The sequence below is a fragment of the Camelus ferus genome, chromosome 4 (genome assembly GCF_009834535.1).
Source record: "Camelus ferus isolate YT-003-E chromosome 4, BCGSAC_Cfer_1.0, whole genome shotgun sequence".
NCBI lineage: Eukaryota > Metazoa > Chordata > Mammalia > Artiodactyla > Camelidae > Camelus > Camelus ferus.
Genome location: NC_045699.1, coordinates 39,251,080 through 39,270,716, shown reverse-complemented (window position 1 = coordinate 39,270,716; position 19,637 = coordinate 39,251,080). Strand labels below are relative to the sequence as shown.

The 19,637-nt window shown below is 39.9% G+C and overlaps 1 protein-coding gene across 5 annotated transcripts in view; it reads right to left on the bottom strand.

The window, feature by feature from the left end:
- PCSK5 (proprotein convertase subtilisin/kexin type 5) overlaps positions 1-19,637 on the bottom strand; it is a 413,713-nt gene that overhangs the window by 176,571 nt on the left and 217,505 nt on the right. For all 5 annotated transcript variants that reach the window (XM_032477865.1, XM_014562872.2, XM_032477866.1 and 2 more), the window contains exon 10: positions 17,211-17,314. In XM_032477865.1, the coding sequence (XP_032333756.1) occupies positions 17,211-17,314 (104 nt within the window). The remainder of the gene's footprint in view (positions 1-17,210; positions 17,315-19,637) is intronic.

Below are 19,637 nucleotides of genomic sequence, written 5' to 3'. Positions count from 1 at the left end.
AAGAAACAGAAAATGCTATGGGTTCTCAGGCAGGCAGGAGATAAGACAAGAACAACTCTATGATTTCACTAAGAAACAGTTAAAAGCACTAACTGTTTAACCACTCTTAAGTTTAAAAACACTTTAAAAGAGAAAGAAATCAGCAAAAAAAAAAAAAAATATATATATAGCAGATGTAAAGGAACCTAACAGAGCCTGCTGTATAGAAAGTACTCAATAAATGTTAGCTGAAATCCAAGAAGGCAAGGTATTATTTGCACCATGCTCTGGTGCCCACAGAAGATTCAGTGAGGTGGAGGTGCAGAGAGGACATCCAGGACAGAGCCTCCTGGTTAAATCATCATCAAGTCAGCGTGTGGTTCTTCGGGGGAAGTGAGGAAACCAGCAGCCCTGGAGTAGGTGGCATCCAGGGTCAGTGGTCAGCAGGGGGTGGGCATTAGTGGTCGACGTGGCAGGAAGTAAGGGGGAGAGAGCGGACTGCGGGAGGACTGAATGCCAACCCCAAGTGTGGGGTGTCCTCTGCCATCAGCAGGCCGTTGCTCTTCTACCTAAGAGTAAACCACCAGACTAAGAGGTAGTTACGCAAATGCAAATTCCTGTCTCAAGTAGGGGCTGCTTGATCTGCGGGGTGGGTAGCAACTCCAGCTGAGATCAAAGAGCTCCTGCAGCTGTGGGAGACCTCGCACCTCTGGGTTCTTTGATCCTCAACGCTGAACCACCTGTTTCAAAATAACTGCTCCCACCAGGGACCCTGCGCCTCCCGTACCTACTGATCAAACTAGACCAAACGTGCAGAGGAGGAGGGCGTGAAACGTGAGAGCCTGCGACACTTCCCTTAGCTCACCCCATCGCACATGCATGATGTAAATGCTTAAGTACTGCTTCTTTTAAAGTAGAAATAAACAGCTAACAGGAAAACTAAGATTCAGAAGCAAGAAAAAGAGCAAAGTAACACTCTTCCGTCTCCTATGTCAGCATTTCTACACCTAAACATCTTGACAGATGGAAGCCACGATGCTTCCAGAATTACTCATTTCTTCCCTTTCTTAACGCCCTTTCTTAGACAGCCATCTCTTCATTACATACCCTTTAGATTGCAGGGAGAAAGGCACAGAAGCTTCGGAACTACAGTTGCAGTGCTTTCTTCTGCCTCCTCATGCAAAATGCAGTCCCCCCCGGAGGCAGGAAAACCCAGCAGCCAGCACCTGCCTTACTGCAAAGCATGCTTTGTTTTTAGTTTTCCCTTGCTTTCCTGAAATCACAGGCTCTACTAACAACTCCAGCCAGATACAAAGATGCCAGCCATTGCCAGCATTACTGAGGACTTGCATGTGGAGAGTTTCCAGACACTGATACTTGGCTGTATGTGCAAAGTGCCCCTTGGGATGGGTTTGGTCAGCAGCTGTAGGTAGTCAGGCAGGATCATCATTACCGAGAGGAAGTAAGAAGAGTGTAGGAAACCACTGCTGAGTTCTCCTCTGTATACAAAGCACTTCATTCTACGTGGATGTATAGATACACAATTTATTCTGTGTGTTTATATAAAGTACATATTTATTATCATCTTTTAAAATGTACAGAGTTAGGATAAGGAGATATGCCTGCTTCTTCTCTAGGGCATTTAAGAAAAAAAAACATATCAAATTATTTTCTCCTTTTCTCTGACCATTCTTCTTTTATTTGCTTCCAACGTGGTTGTAACAAGGCAAGTAATTTGCTAAAGGTAATTAACTAGTATCCCTTGAATGGAGGTAGGAAAACTATTCTACCACCTTGGGCAGACTTAGCCCTGTATCCCTGTGCTTATTTTTAGGAAACTAAGATGGTCTGGACAGAGATGAGAACAAGATCAAAAATGTACTACAAGGGCCTTTGGGGAAAAGCTAATTGAGTATCAGATGGACCATATGTTCGCGCCCCAGCCTAGATCTTCTTGGTGTATAACTTAAACAACTACCAACCAGACTGGGATCCTGAAAAGCCAGCAGTCAAAATTCTTATTTGTGAATTACTCACATAATATTTTTAGATAACTCTTCATTTAACTTTACTTTCCCTTTGCTTTTCCCTTAAATTCACATAAGAGAAAGGAATAGAAAATCTGGTTGATATTTATTTCAAGTGTGTGCATTTTCCTACTCAGTAGGGAACAGAGGTTGCAAGGATAGGGTTATTTCATCCAACTACACCAAACATCCGTGGCTCACCTGACATGGAGCCGTTACCCGTTGCTGATATGATGGCTGGCAAACCACAGTGTAGCCCACAGAAGTATTCCTTGCATCTGGGAATGTCACCTTCTCATTGGGAAGAAAGCTAACACTTACCTTTCTAAGTTTCAAGTACTAGGTAAGGCTTTGCATGAACATCCTTTTCATTTACATTAGACTCAAATAAGGGACAAGAATAAGGAAATTTCCATAAAATCTCAGAATAGGCCATTTATGAGGGCTACATATTCTCCTAGAAGAAACAGTACTTGAGACAGTTCTTACATCCCTGAGTAAGAGCTGGATTCATGGAGGTATAATTCATGGGGAAAATTATGAGACCAGGATATGCAGAGTAGCGGCTTTCTCAAGCAAGATGTGTGGGCCTGGAATCCCATAGGTGGATTTAATCTGGATGTGGCAGAGTAGACAGCAACTAAGGAAATGGCATCATTTAATTGATACTCTAGAAAGACTCACCTGGCATTGGTATATGGGATATGAACGGGCAGAAGGATTGAGGCGGGAACTAGTAACTTCAGTGGTGCAGGCATGGGAGACCATAAAGAAGGTTATGGAAGGGGTGAACGAAATAAGAGATCAGATAAGAAAGGAGCAATGAAATTTCACAACTCATACCATGCAGGATGCTGAGTCAGAGTGAACAGGGTGATCTAGAGAAGGCTCTCTCTGATGGTAGAGGTGAGTTTAGGGGAGAAGTTGTTTTGTAAAAGATGACCCATAGTTCTGTTTTGGAAGTTCTGAGTTTTAAAGGACACAAGGAGAGACTTGTGTAGAGGTTCTGGATTGGTAATGGATGAAGTCAATGTTGAAGATGGAAGAACTGAAAATCATTAGTAAGGAGGTAGTACTTCTAACTGAAAGAAAGGCAGGGATGTGAAAGTGGAATTGAGAGTCAGAGAGAGAGAAAGGGAGAGAGGGAATGAGGAGAGGGAGGGAGGGAGAGGGGGAGCGTGCTCTCCCTCCAGAGCTCTCTGAGCAACAGATCTTGGTTAGGGCATGGCCCACGTGAAAGAAAGGGAGAGAAAGGACTCAGGAAAGTGTCAGAGAAGAGCAGGACTGTATCTTTGCATCACAAAAGGCAAGGAAAGACAGATCTGGACTGGGTAAATCAAAAGCATGAACTCTGAGAGAAAAACAAGGAACCCTCTCATTTGGCAAGCAGGGAATGGTTGAAAGTCTCAGAGAGTAATTTCACTGTTAAAGGTGGAAATGGAAACAAGATGGCAGGAACTTACAGAGAGACTAAACAATAAGGACATGGAAGCAGCTAATTCAGACTACTTGGTGGGAATTTTTAGTTGTGTGAGGAAGGACAGAACTAAGGCAGGAGGATAATGGAAAAGTCCCCCCACCCCCAAGATGGGGGAATACAAAGTGTGAAAACAGAGGGTTATGGTTCAATAGACAGAAAGGGGAATGAACTTCAGCTTGGGAGCAAATGGCTAAGTGACTAACAGGGAATGAGATTTTTTGAGAGCAACTTTCACACATAGGATTCCTTATCCAAAGTGCAGGGGGGAAAAAGTCATTTGAGAGAGTATTTTACCATTTTTTCTAAGGATGGCACTTCATTAGCATCACTCAAATGTGACCAGGAGAGAAGATAATTCCTTAGATATGGTGGATAACCTGGGACGATGGTTCCCAAACCTGCATCTGCATTGCTCAGAAGACCTGTTTGGTGCACACACTGTGTAGACCCCACTGATGAGCAGTTCTGAGGTAAGGCCCAGCATTTGCATTTCTAACAAGTTCCCAGGTGATGCCGATATTGTTGGTTCAGCGACCCCGCTTTGAGAACCTTAGGGTATTAGGGCTAGAGTCTTTCCTGCAAGCCCAGTTGATTAACTAACTAACGCCTGGTTAATCAGGCTAGTGTCTCCAACACAAGGCCTGAGTCTTCACAGGCATGATTCACAAATGCCCTCCCCTCATGCTAGGAGTAAGTTAACTATACAGAAGATCATACCAATGTCTTCTCATACGGGTTACCAAAAACATTTTGCTTCTCTTATAAAAATATCTGAGGTGGATAAAGTTCTCCTAATTAATCTATAGATGCACAATCTTCATTTTTCAAGCACAGGCTGGTCTAGATATTTCTTTCTTTGGATACACATCACTCAAAGAGTGAATTTCTATACCTTTTTAGGATACAATCAAAATTTGTTGAGATGCAAAATCATGCTCAATTACAATGCTGAAAACAGCAAATGCACTCAGGTATCTATTTCCTAATCTTACTGCCTCTACAACTGAAGTGCATTTAATGCATCAAGCATGCTTCCCAAAGTAAGATGCCTAGAAGAAAGTTTATACGGGAAGCAAAAGTACCTTACATGTGCATTTATTTTTATATATTAGCTAATGAAATCTTTATAACAACTCTATTAGCAAGATAGTATTATTCACATTATATTGCTGAAAAAACTGTCTCATGAACATTAAAAGAACTTGCCTAAAGTCACAAGGACTTAATCCCAATACAAAATCTTGATCTATTACATAGGTGCTCACTGATTACAACTGTCTGTTAGACACACAATGTTCTTTCAACTAAGGTACTTAAATCAATCATAAATCCTCAGAACAACAAAGTAGCAAAGGGAGGAAACATTTTGGAAATTTATCTACATATCATAAATGAACACTGGAACATTTTTATCCTCTCTGCCATTTGCAAATCAGCTGCATAAAAACTGTTCTCTTCTTCAAAACTCATTAAAATATCATGTGCAGAAAGAGAAATATGTGAGGTTTGGAAGGAAAGTTAACATCTGGCCCATAACCCTTTCCCCTATTCTTGCTGAGAAACGACCTTCTTCACTCATTTCTATCGGGGTTTTCCATGAGTGAGAAGATACTATTAATATGGAAAAGATGCTTTATTTTATAGTCTTGCTGAGGCTGTTTATTTTTTAATTACAGCTAACCAGGCAAGCACAGACGGAAGAATGGCACTGAGTGGCAGAGAGCAACTTCCCATTAGTTCACATCCAGCCGTGATCACAATACCCTTCTTTTTGGCTCTTTTAAAGATGAGTCTGGAAACTTCAGAGTGGACATCTTCTGGTCTAACACCATAAAATGAAGCCTGTTGAAACTATTATTGGGATGGGTGATAGAAGTTTGATTGCTTTGAAATGCCTAAGGCTAGCAAGATGTGAACATGCGTAAAGCGTCTGAATTGAGGTTCTAAGAAAAAAAAAAGTCTCGATCTATTGAGTTCACAGAAGATGAATCCAGATGGATTCTGCAAAGTGATCGCCTGGTGTGTGTAACCCTACCTTCCGAGGTGCAGTGGCCTTAGGAAGTTATGCATAGAACTGGGGCAGGATTAACTTTCAGGATTTATCTTTGGGTCTGGTTTATGTTGGAGACACTGGCACGAATATAAACATCTCTCTGGATAGAAAAAAAAAAAGGGGGGCTAAGCCATCTTTACTAAAATTGTACTTTAGAAATATGTAAGAAGGCCCCCTTTATCCTCTTGATCATCTGGGTTATCTTACTGATCCCGAGCTAGTTTTTGCAGTGGCCACAGTGCCCACTTGGCCTGATCTCAGTGTGGTCACGGCAAGTTAAGAGTCCTCTGTCCCTGATGGGGGACAAAGGACTGGTGCCTTAGTCTGTGCTTGGAATGTTGATGCCAGAGCCCAAACTGATAGGCATGTACTAATTTCAATAACAGAGTTCCTCCTCTGCACCTCAATCACATTTTTCCTTTCCACACTTAAAGCTTTATTCCTCGGTGGAAAAGAAATGGCCTGTTGGAAGTACCTTCACCAGACAGCTTGATGATAATCATGGAAATATCAAATAAAGCCTATTCACCTCTGCCTTCCGCCTGTGTGCCTGCATCCTGCTTATGTCAAGTTTTATAAGGACTCATCACCCCAAATATGAATCTTCTCCTACTGGCCCCATATGAAATAATTATACATTTGAACTCATGAAGCATCAGTCATCTTTGCTTACAAGAAGGAAGAGAATGTAGAAAGACTAGAAAGAGAAAAATAGATTTGTGCTTAACACACCCACTCAGAATTCTAAGATTTTATGTTCAAACTTTGTGTAGAGGGCTGTTGACAAAGATAGTGATTAAACAGATAGTGGAAAACTATTTGACTGCAGTAACACTGAGCTACTTTGCTAACGAAGGTTCTATGAATGTCAAGGTCAAAGCGACAGATGAAGGTTAAAAATGACCAAGACCATCTCTGGATAGATACCTTTGAAAAGATACCTGTGACTTAGACAGTTGTGGGAGAAATCACAACAGAAGTCCACGCAACAGGGCTGGCCAGTGGGACCTATGTGCGTTAGAGACAGATGCCTCTTTCTTTAGGTGGATATCATCCCACTCTGGGTATGGGCTTGGTGAGTAAATCACAGACCAGATTTCAGTCTTCACTCAGCCTCTGCATTTGATTCTCTTGTGGAGTTAATAACCTTTGCAACAAACTATGGCAGTCCTATCATGCAAGGTGGGTATTCCTGGCATTTTTAGATATCTCCTCTGATTAGTCAGAAGTGGCTAGAATTTAGTGGGAGTTTAGGCTTCTGAGATGCACAATATTGAACTCTGGAACAAAGCTGCACATGTATCTTCTACCCTGGCTCTAAAGACACTTCTGAGGGCAGAACAAAAAGAAAAGTAGAAGATTTCCAGATAAAATCATCCCACACAGTATATTAAGAAAGCAAACACACTGTAGCCTCTGGCAGACTCATAAAAGTCATGTAGCTTCCTAGGATGACAGATGATTCTCAGTTTGCTTCATGGCCAAGAAAAAGAATATTAATGTAAAACTTAAGAAAGAGAAAAAGTCATTTATAAACTGTAAATGCTTCTGTCATCCTACCTGCAGGAGTCTCACAGCCACTTAAGAGGCTAACCAGAATTATGTCCCTTGCTTTCTTTAAATCTCTGCCAAGTGATATGGCAAACACCAAGATCACAACTGTATGTGAAAAAAATTCAAATATTGGAAGTTATGTGGCTTCCTGAAGGTCATGGTGAACAATACTAAGCAGCAAAGAGACTCTGGTCAAAGGAAATCCGTGAAAACTTCTCAAAGTACAATTTCTGGCCTGACATTTTTCAAGAAGCAATCTTGTCATCACACTCTTTGCCCTGAGTTTATTAAAGATCCATTTCAAAATGCATTTCTTTCTCTTTTTTTTAAAAAAGTGTTTACCAAAGATGATTCTATATGCCAACACTGTAACTCTCCTCATTTAGAAGGAGGCGAAGAGATGATAAAAAATTTCACTGAATGTCACAGTCCTTAAGGTCAGGACTACACAACTGCATACTAAAATGACAGAAAAGGATCACTGCAAGAGCATTTCCATCCAGTTTAGCAAGCCAATTTCTTCTCGGCGTGTCATTTTATAGCACATGCCATCGGACCAATGGATTCACACCCATCAATTTAAAAAAGAAAACTGACATCAAAGCAACCAGAATTAACTTGCTTGAAAGTCATTCCTGTTAGCCAACTCACTTTCTCCAAGCATTGCAGTGGCTCCAAAATGATTTTCAACTCACATGATAACTCCTAACTCTAGGATTCAGGTAATGTTGCTCTCAGTTTCTTTTAAATGATTTCCCTCATCACACCACACCCGCCCTTTTTGTGAACTTCTCCTCTCTGCTCACCAAAGCTGTCTCATCCTGTTTGAACCCCAATCCTCCAAGAAACACAAACAAAAGATACTCTGTGTTTGAATTAACTACTCTATAGAGTTTTGGTTTCCAGTAGCAACTGTAAGGTTCTCAAACACCTGTCTGCCCTCTCATTCTACTTATACATGCTTCTCCTCTGGGTTACGTGTGTGACTTAAGTACAACTCATGCATGATCAGCAGATCATGCTTTGTTCAAAACCTTCGAGCCCCTCTATTGTTCACTGAAATCCAAGCAGTCCACTAGGAAAGCGGAGAACACAAATAAGGAAGTTAACCCTTTATCCAGAATCATCAACGAAAATCATGGGCAAATGAGAACAAGAACCCAAATTAGATAAACCAACTACAGGGATGAGGGGCGAAGAATTACAAGAAATCCATGAATGTAGTATTTCCAAGGAAGAGTGAAGCTCGTTTCACTCTTAAGCTGCACACAGCATTTAATGAGCACAGCTGTGTGTGTATGTGTGCCATTTTTCTCACACAAAAATCTGAACAGAATATTAACAGCTCACTCAGTATTAAATGTTGTATGAGAACGACGTACAACACGTAGATGACCGTTTTCCCTGAGTGCCTCCTCAGGAGGAAGAACTGTGCTCAATTCTTCGTGTGACGCTGTCTTCCTCATTCCTCCCTTTGCTGCACACTCCAGCTACGATGGCCTCCGGGCTCTTCCCTGACTGAGTCTTTGCATGTGCCCGGTGCCTGGCCTGAACCGCTCATCTGGTTTGCCATTTGGACTGCTCCCTTACTCCTCAAAGTCTCTGTTTAAATTAGGCCTTTTCCGTGTAATGTTTAAAAGGTTGTCATTTGTCCACGCAGAGACTTGTCCATGAATATTCATGCCAGCTTTACTGATGAATCCCCAACTGGAAACAATAAAATCGTCCTTGGAAAGGGGAAACCCTAGTACACTGTTGGTGGGAATGTAAATTGGTGCAGCCACTGTGGAAAACAGTACGAAAGTTCCTCAAAAAACTAAAAATAAACACACCACATGATCCAGCAATCCTACTCCTGGGTATATATCCCAAAACTCCAGAACACTAATTCAAAAAGATACATGCAATTCCAATGTTCATTAGCAGCATTATTTGCAACTAACGAGATATGGAAGCAACTGGTGTCCATCAACAGATGACTGGATAAAGAAAATGTGATACACGCACATGCACACATGCAATGGAATAGTATTCAGCCACAAAAAGAAAATGAAATTTTGCCATTTGCAAGAACGTGGATGGACCTGGACAGTATTACGCTAAGTGAAATAAGTCAGAGAAAGACAAATACTGTTTGATATCACTTACATATGTGGAACCTAAAAAATAAAGCAAACTAGTGGATATAACAAAAAAGAAACAGATATAGAGACGCAACTAGTGGTTACCAGTGGGGAGACGGGGGAGGTAAAACAAGGGTAGAGGATTAAGAGGTCTAAATTATTTGGTATAAAATAAATAAGCTACAAGGATATATTATACAACACAGGGAAGACAGTGAATATTTTATAATAACTATAAATGGAGTATAGCCTTTAAAAATCACTTGTGAATCACTGTGTTGTCCACCTATAACTTATATATATTGTACATCAACTATACCTCAAAAATAAAAATAACTAAAATCATCTATGAAAAAGTGAATGATTATACAATTGTGGTATATTTCTATAGGGGAATACTACTTAGTAATAAAAAGGAATAAACGCCTCATATACTTAATGACATAGATGAACCTTAAAAAATTTTATACGGAGAGGAAGAAGCCAGTTTCAAATATTTCCATATATATGAAAGTCTACAGAAGACAATTTAATCTATAGTGACAGAAAATGTATCTGGTTGCATAAGGTGGGGGGGTAAAGGATGAGAAAAGAGCACAAAATAATTTTTGGGGGTGACGGAAATGTTCTATACCTTGATTGTGATGATGATTATACAGATGTATACATTTCTACACTTAAAGTGGTGCTTCCTATCATAGATAAACTTACTCCAATGAAGTTAAGACTGTGGATTACCAGATGTGCTATTTATTTGTTTACAAAGCTGGGATTCAATCCCAGGTTATTTGACTGAGCCCATGCTCCAAACCACTATGCTGAGTGAGTTTTTTGTTTTAAATAAACAAACCCTCAATTACAAAAAAGACTGTTGAATTTTAAAAGCCTCTGTAAGAGAACGTGCATGTATGTATGTGTCTGTGTATTCTGGTCAGGCTGTCTTGGCATAAATCTTTTTTGGGTATTTTATTTTGGAACTGGATTCAGAATCCAATTATTAGTGATTCAGAGAAATCCATTTCATTACTTTATAGTCACAACACACTTCTGGCCTGAAAACAGCACTGGCCCTGGTTCATCACCCTTTGTATTTTACCAGGTTTAGGCCTTGATGGTTTTTATCTTTGCCTGAAATATCAATTGTAAACACAAAGTATCAGGTTTTGCTACCACGAAGGATAGAGTCTAGCCTCATCAGAATCAGTGAAAGTGAAGTTCGTCAGGTGATTACGCAGAAAGAGACATCATCTCTCTCTTAAGTATACAAACTTTAGCATATTGTTAAAAAATCTTATTTTATGCTCACAGCTTAATTATATTAATACTAAACAGTTGATAGGTCATCATTGGCTACAATCAGTTCAGATTTCTGTCATTAATTCCTATGTTGAAACAATTCATTACAACTTTCAAGATTTAGCAGGTTGAAGTCAAGGTGATATTTAAACATTAAAATTAATTTGCAAAACAGAATTTAAGTATAGTTGTGTTTGACATACGATTATAGTATAGTCACTGATATGCGATTATGGGATAAATGGTAGGAAGACACACTGTGATAATTTCCTTTAAAAGTCCTTAATACATTTTTCTCTCGTCCACTCAAGTAATTCAATTAATTTCAACACCAAACAGCATTCTAATTCACATCATAGTTCCCTATTTTTATCCTCCTTTCACACAGGAAGCTGTGACATATGAAATACACTTTTAAGACTCTTTTCATATTTGATATTTTCCATTTTCAAAGCATTTTTCATTCAACTCAGCCTTCTCATTATGTTTGGTTATTTGTTACCCACATTCTCAGAAACCAAGATACAAAAACTTTAATTGGCTTCCTCAAAAACCAAAGAAAATACCAACAACAGACTCTCTACTAGAATTTAACATTCTTAAGACTGCGGCAAAGTCACAAACTGCTCCAAACATAATCCCCCTCATTAGCTAATTATACTTGGCAAAGAAATAATAGTCATAAGCATGACATCATTTTAATTCTATTTTGAAGATGGATTTTAAGTGTGAAACCACATGCATTTAAAACTTACGTTTTTAGAAATGGAAAAAAACAAAACAAAACACCCTCAAAGTCTAATAAACCTAATACTATCATTCAAAGACCAGCTGGAGAAAACATTTTTCCTTTCTAGAAAATATTTTTACATCTATCTCACATATTTCGTAGGCATGAGTGGAGCACTCCGAAGGAACAAGGAGACGTTTTGGGTACAAGACTCTAGATTAAGCAATGACCAAAGCAGTTTGTTGTTGAGGGTTCTGTATTTCTGCTCCAAGGTAGAAAAATTCATCCATCAGACAAAAGGATAAAGGTAAAATCCCTAAGTTATGCGTGATTCACACCTTTTTTTTCCTCCATAAATGAGCAAGAAGATAAGCTCATATAATCAATGACCAATGAATACAAAAATGAAAGACTGTAAGTTAATATGTATTAAATAAGTATGAGTTTATAGAGCACAATGGGATAAAACATAGACTCCTGACAGAAGATCAGGTAGCACTTCTAGGGAGCAAATTTGATTAGGTGGAATCCAATGTGTTTACATCCTTCTCTGCATCGTAAGAGAAGAACTAAACGTCTTATTTCTGCAAGTAGGATCGGGACCGAAGCCTGCTTCTAATACCCGCCTCTGACACTGACCAGATGGATGACACTTCATTTTGACCTTTCTTCAAAAACATGATGTGCAGATTTCCAATTAAGGTACATTATGTAGCTTTAATCACAGCTACCAACATCACATCAGCATGCTAAGTGGCAAAGATAAAATATGATTTGTGCAGTGAGATATGAAAATACAACACAGATTTACCCTTTCAAATGGTAACACATCAGACAGCACTTAATACACTCAAAAAACAACAACAACAACAACAACAAAAACCCCCCACATTTCAAAACCTTCAGTTGAATTCAACAAATGGCATGCTTAATGGTTTCAGCACTACTAATTCTTTTTAATAAGTGTTACAAACTGAAAGCAAGACAGGTAGGTATTAAAAATATACTGGAACATCTTAAAATTACCAGCCCTACCAATGGAAATAAAATGATGGTAATTGAAAGTAATAAAGGTTATTAAAAGTTAGGGGCCTTTGAGGCTAAGAAGTCATGTTAGACTGTCAATTGTTTTCCCCATGGTGGGAAATCAGTTAGAAATAAAAAAAAAAGCCTAGTAGTTTAGTTGTGGTCAGAGAAAGAGTCAGTGGGGACGGGGGGCTTCAGCAACATGCTGGTAGAAACAAAGAGACTTACATAGTCTGGGAGGGCAGTGAAATGGAAGGCGTGGTAACCTCGCTCACTTAGTTGTCATTTTTGACTTTCAATGACATTTTTTCATTCTTTCGCCTAGTAAAGATGACAGAAGTTCCTAATTTATTATCTGACGTCTATTCCTGTTCCTAGATTTAAGAGAGTTTAACTGTATAATAGCAAGTCACAATACCCAAATACACACACTTCGACAGAAGCTACCACACCGACGTTGCATGCGTTCAATGATACTTTTTATACTTGCATTCGCAAACCAGGGAGCAGGACGTGAGGAAAGACTCAGCCAGCACAGCCCAGGAGACTGGGGGAGGGAGGGGTGGTAAATCTGCAGTTTCGTCAGATTAAAGCAGGAGAGGGGAGGGGGTTGTAACAAACAGCTAAGTTCTTCTTGAGAAGATACGAGCCATGGATACTAGAAGGCAGGATTAAAGTCCTCAGCATGGCTCTGTGACCCACAGATTCCACGTGCACAGACAGAGCTGGTCAAAATGTCCACGGCACCCCCCAAGAGACCGTCTCTCATGAGGTGCCTTCCACTGCTCAGGTTGAGCTATATTTTAAGATGGTGAGCGAAGCAGCATCGATGCTTCTGTCATCATGACCTGGCAGACTGTCTGGACTGAATGGAGAGAAGAGCGCAGTGTAAACTGCTGTTTCTCTGCGTCAGTTACAGCACAGCCAGCGCAGGTGGCAGTGGCCTGGGGTCCCTGGCATTTCCTCCCCCTTCTCCTCTTTGGGGCCACTTCCACTTGTGAAGGTGCACAGGGAATATTTTTGAATAAATACATGAAGAATCAATTAGTATCAATTAAATTCCCTGAAGAAAACCACCCTGATGGCAAAAGTCCTCACTCCTACAGCTGATTTGTATATGAAGGAGCATGAGGAGGTTTTAAAAAGAGTAGAAAAGAAAAAAAATAGAAAAGACTTGTCATAAGAGGAAAGGGAAGGGATCAAGAGGGAAAGAAATAATACTGGAAAAAAAAAACCCAACAAACAATTTAATGCCAAAGTCATCTTCTGGCATATTGCAAATGTTGGTCAGCAGCAAAATATTGGAATTTGGATTTTAGTTCTCTAGTGGCAAATACCACATCTGTTCATCTGGCCTCATACAAATACTTTCCTATACTCATGCATAATCTCAGGTAGGTTCCGCGATAGGTGCGTGATATTTATTCCATTTATTTTTAAAGAAGCTATCTCTGGAGGGAGTTTAAAGTCAAAAGGTGTTGCCTGAAATTTAGCTAGGATTATTCACAAGATGAACAAGTCAAAATAACATTTAGTTAGTTTTCACAGGTACACATTCATTGGACTGTGTTTATTTAAAAAAACAAACCTTCTACAAAAGATATTTTAACTATATTATAAAGATTATTGTTGTTGTTATTATTATTATTAAAGAAGCAGCAAGACAGAATCATCTTAGTTCAATTAAGGTTATTAAAAGTTAAGGTACCATTAGCATAAAAATGTCGATGAGTGGCTCCCTTCCTTGTGAATCGACCTCACTATAGGCTCGTTTATAAAGTGCGACTGCAGTGAGAGCACAGAGAAGGGGGAGAAAGTTCTCTGCACCCAACTCATCAGGATGCAACCCTACTCTCAGAGAAACACACAGAGGAGTCAGTCAAGAGCCACATTCTTCAGTTCTTCCAGGGCACATTCCTTGCCTGAATGCAATCTCTCCCTGCCAGTCAACAGGAAGCCAGCAGCTGCTTCTGGAAGGAATCCCCTTCCAGGGGCCAGGAATCCAGGCCCCTAACACACGTGGGTAAGAGTGGATAGTCTGCCTTAAGGGGAGACCCACACCAATCTAGTTCCTACAACATCTGCTCTGTTCTCTGTCTAGGATGTATCACACACAGGCAGATCTGAAGAAAGGTACGGACGCTGTGCGAAATGCGCTTGGCAGGGTTTGGGGAAGACTGTTCTATAGGGTGTTGGCATCTCTGAAGTTATCAGTGAGGACTAAGATTATCAAGTCTATTGATGGCAAGACCCCGGAACCGAACTGGCTACTACTCTGAGCTGCTTCTGCTTTACCTGCTGAGAAGGAAATTCTGCTGTGGATACAGAAGTCCTCATTGCAGAAGAGGACCTGCCAAGAAATTTGTGAAATCCTCATGGTTTCATTAAAAAAAAAAAAAAAAAACCCACTCTTACACAAGTTAAATTGCTCAACATGAGAGCACAGACACAAGCCCAGGGAAGGACAGGTGTTTTCACCTTCGTTTTATGCCTACATCTCACTCAGCGTTAGGACCAAGCTGAGTGGCAAGAGGGAAGGCACCGATGGCCGCAGGCTTCTGTCTGCAGGCGACTTCCGTTTTCTCCTGTCTAAGGAGAAGCATTTGGCCCTGTGTTTCTGCTAAGCAAGGCTTGCAAAAGCCAGCTGACCTAATTTAAAATATGAGCTCTCACTGCGTGAACCTCTTCCAAGCCTTCGCTATTTTTTATTCGTTCAGTTCTTAGTCCATAAAAAGTCAGCCCATCTTTCTCCAGTCCCAGTGACCTGCATTCTCTCCTTCCCCAAAGCATATCACTTCTCCTGCTAGCCTCTGCCTTAATCACTTTTATTTGTGGGACACTAGGGAGGGGATGGTAATGCTTAGAGTAGGGAAGAAAATAACTTTTTAAAAAAAATTCTTCATATTATGATCATGTTTAGATGAAATATGGGTCTTGCCATCAACAAAATTACAAAACAATTCCACTGGGAGTCCAGACCGTTCAGGGTAATTCATCTATGAAAAAGCGAACTTTAATTGTTACTCTTGGCAGCCATCTAAGAGAAGAGTGAAATATTATACTAAATATTGCCACGTGCAATAGTAAAAGGCTCTTTCCTCCTTGCCAGAAGCAGTGTACAGCCCCCTTCAGACCCAGGTTTGGATCTGGTGGTTTAGTCTAAATTCTGTTTCCCCCCTCTCCAAAACCAACAGAGGTTTTCAAAAGAGTTGCATTTTTTATTAGAACCATTTGCTCTTTTTAAGTTGCCAAAAAGGAATAAGTAAAACTAAGACTTTTATTTGGGTTAAAGTTGATTCCTCAGCTTCATGGAGGTCAATGTACTTAGTCTGTGAACCTTCTACTAAGAAGTTCATTGCAGTGTTGAAACAGCCAAGGTTATGTTTTGATCCCTTCCCCCCTCTCCAAAGCCCACCCCTCGGCCGCATGGATTTACATAGTACGGGCTGGAAGCATGTGGAAGTTAATCAAAAGGAAACATACATCTGGCAAATTACATCCTGGATTTTCTAGAACTGAAATTTCAAGTATTTTTGATGCTGCACAGAACATCTGTTATTTGGGGACCAAATGTCTAGATTTGGGCTTCAGAAAATATGATTCCAACAGGTATTTACAACTCTTTAAATGTTCACTGAGCAGTGCTGCATTATATAGCTTACACGCATGGAAAGATGTTTGATAATACTTAAGAGCAGAGGGATAGCCTTTTTCTAAAAATGAAGTCTTCAGTGAAGAAGTTAATCAAAGAACTTATATATGGTGCTGGTTACCTGGTATATTTATAGGTTTCGGCAAAGCACGAGACTATAATAAACTACTTTCAAATAATTTTCAAAATTACACGTTACATTTCCAGCATGAATATTTATAAACATTGGGTATATTAAAATCATCTGTAAAATATCATATGTAGATAATATTATTCAGCTTCTAAATGGTTTAAGTTGGGGAAGTGAGGGCCCAGGAAAATGAGGTGACTTGGCCAGGATTACTTAGCCTATTACCAATGATCTGAGGACCAGAACCTCAATTTTTAAGTAGATGTTCCCTATGGTACGAAATCCTGTTTTTCATCTGTAGGGATATACGATGATACTAAGATTATGTGGGAGCAAATTTAAGTCTGCAGATACAACAAAAAGTAATCTTTGTTGTAACTTAGACGAACAGATTAACATTTAGGCTATCTGAAACCTGAGTAAAGATATGAAACTGTAGGACCTCTGCTTCATATAACTACTTTCTTTTTACTATAGCATATGTTCTGGATGACAACAAACAAAACGGTTACCATTAAGAAGACAGTTTGAGGAACTAAAATCTCTTACCAGCCACGGGAAAAACAGCCAGCACTTATCATATGCTGTGCACACCTGCATAGACTGTGCATTACAGAGCTTCACAGAACTTTTCCTTTATGTAAAGTACTGTCTTAGAATTATGCCTGTTCTTCTGTTTGTGGAAGTTTTTGGGAAAAACAATAAAAACAAAATATATAGAAAGTATAGCTTAGCGACTAACAGTGCTACCCTCAAGTGAACAAACTACAACAGTTATTACTTAAGTAGCGGTAATCACTCCGGAAGGTAAGCAATTTTTAAATACATTGTCACAAATACCACTCAGATCATCAACGACAGCAAACAGTAAACGAATGAGGAGCCCCACAGGTCCACAATACTTGGAAGTTGGTTACCTTTAAAAAAAAACTGACCTATGATGTGGGAAGCCAGGGAAATCTGTCTGATATGTGTTGCTTTAATTAAAAAAAAAAAGGAATCTGCCTTTTTTTTTTTTTTTAAACTAAGAGATTAAGCTTTTCCTGTGTCAGCACAAAATTTAAAGTTTCTTTGGAGGGATTCCATTTCCTGCTCTCCATTTAAAATGGGGGAAAAATAAAAATATTTTGCCTGTGACAGAATATGAAAGAAGTTCTCACCCTTAAAACCAGCAGCATTGGTTTTCCAGTCATTAGCGTTCAAATGTCCTGCACGGGAAGTCCTGACAATAACATGCTGCACGTCTCTCCAGGTCAGAAACGGACTGGGGAAAGACAAGGTAAGAATCATTGTACCAAAAAAAAAAGATGGGGGAAGCAGAGAGTCACAAGCAAATTAAAAAAGCGAAAGCAAAAGGGCAAAGTAACTAAAAACAAAGGGTCAGCGGTTTGGGTTTGGGATAAACGAATGCCAAATGGCGCTCTTGTTCTCAACTTGGAGAAGTGACACTAGTCTGAGGGAGGCAGAAAATGTAACCTTCAATTTGAGAAATAATGTGAATGTTGGTCAGTGTAAGTTTTTAAAAGAGTGAGGATTTCGAGTGTCCTCAACAACAGGGCTCCCAGTTCTGGCCCTGTCGTCCTTTGCGCAGAAGCTTGCAGCATCCCATCCTCAGAAAACTACAAGTTATAGTCAAAACTTAAGGCCTCTGGAATATTCCCAGTTCAGTTGCTTAGCCAGGCAGTTGATTTGTAATTTAACAAAGAACTCAGCAATGTTTACTGTTCTGGATGTGTGTGTGGGATACGGAAAAAGGCTCAACTGAACCCAAGTCGCCGTTTTCAGTGTTCTCGAAGGAAGAGAATGGGGTACAGAGCCCAAAACTGGGCACCCAGGTACAGACAGCTCTGGGAGTGGTCTTAGTTTGCAATTCATAATTATTATATTAAATTACTGGACACCTGTTTCTTGTGGCAGATGGCACTGAAGATCACAAAGACACTACAGAATGCGAGAGATTTTCCTCAGAGAACTGCAGTACCAGTCATGATCACACAGAAAAGAAATCCAAGTACATACACATAGTCTTCGGTGCTCGTTCAAAGAACGTGTTACTTACTGGAAGGCATTTGATTCAGTGGATGCATGAAATTCTAATCTGGATACTTACTCAATTCATGAATGTAAGGTGTGACAATCATTCACTTAACTAGGAAATCGGCAATTTATCATGCTGCATTTTGTTTCTCATCTGCCACCTTCATTCTAGAAGGGTATTTGCAAAGGGTGAGGCAGAACATTTGGAAAGAGGAGAGACCATGACTTGCTACCTTCCTTGAGGTGTGACAGGGGCCTGTGGTAATCTCTGTGCCCCTTCATGTGGGCAGGTAGGCACACTGGTGTCTCCCAGGCAGAGGGAGAACCTGGTGTCTTAACTGTAGCTAATTTTCTATGATGGAGCTGCACACTGCTTCACTTGTTATGACATTTTCCCATCACACTCACCACGTATGTGTTTTTGAGGGTGGCCTCCTAATGAGAGGGGGGCCCAGTGATGAGATTCTGGCTCCTTCATTTTCTACCTATGTGAAATTGACTTCTCAAAGTGTCAGTTTCCCCATGCAGAATGTGGATGCTAATATCTACCTTCCTTCGTTGTACCAACTAAATCAAAGTACAGTTGACCCTTGAACAATGTGGAGGTTAGGGGTGCTGACCTCCAAGAAGTCAAAAATCTGAGTATAACTTAGAGTTGGCCCTCCATATCCTCGGTTCTGCATCTGTGGATTCAACCAACAGTGGATCATGTGATCCGTAGTTCGTGAAAAAAAATCTGTGTGTAAGTGGTCCTGTGAGTTCAAACCCATGTTGTTTAAGAGTCAACTGTAATGCCAAGTACTTAACAAAGTTCTTGGTGCATAATAAGCCATTAAGAAGTGGTAGTAGGCTCACAGTGAAAACAAATGTGACAATGAATGTATGTATGTTCATGTGTAACTGAAAATTGTGCTCTACACTGGAATTTGACACAACATTGTAAAATGACTAGAACTCAATAAAAAAACTTAAAAAAAAAAAAGTGGTAGACAGTTCATCATTTTGCTAAATTAAGAGCCACAGCTCCTGTTCAGTGGTTTGAAAAGTAACAAGGTGGGGAGAGAAAAGTCCTGTAGCATTCTGATACCTTTTTGTTACGCCCTCAGATTAAAAACAAAAGAGAGAGATTACTGTCATTTTCAAAGTTTTCATAGGACGCAAGGTAGGATCTAGACTATTTTGTAAGGTTGCATTAACACAAGACTATACACTAAGGAATTAAAACCCAACCATGTGAGTTTGAAAAATATGAAACCGATGAAAACAGAATTATTTTTGATACAACACTCATTCGGAACCAATTTTAGAACCCGATAAGGCACAAAACTCTGAAGAAAGGGAGGGAGGTTTTGCTTTTAAAACAAGCAGCCTGATTTGTCCCTTTGCTGACTAATACTGAATCCACGTAAAAATTCGGCAGACTCAAGGCCCTGCAGTCAGGAAAATTAGGAGAATGAGTCCAGGGATAATTCTGATGCCACTCTCAACAGAAGATGTTCCAGCTCTGCCTGAGATGTGATGCTAATCTCCTTCTCTGTTTCCAGTAGTTA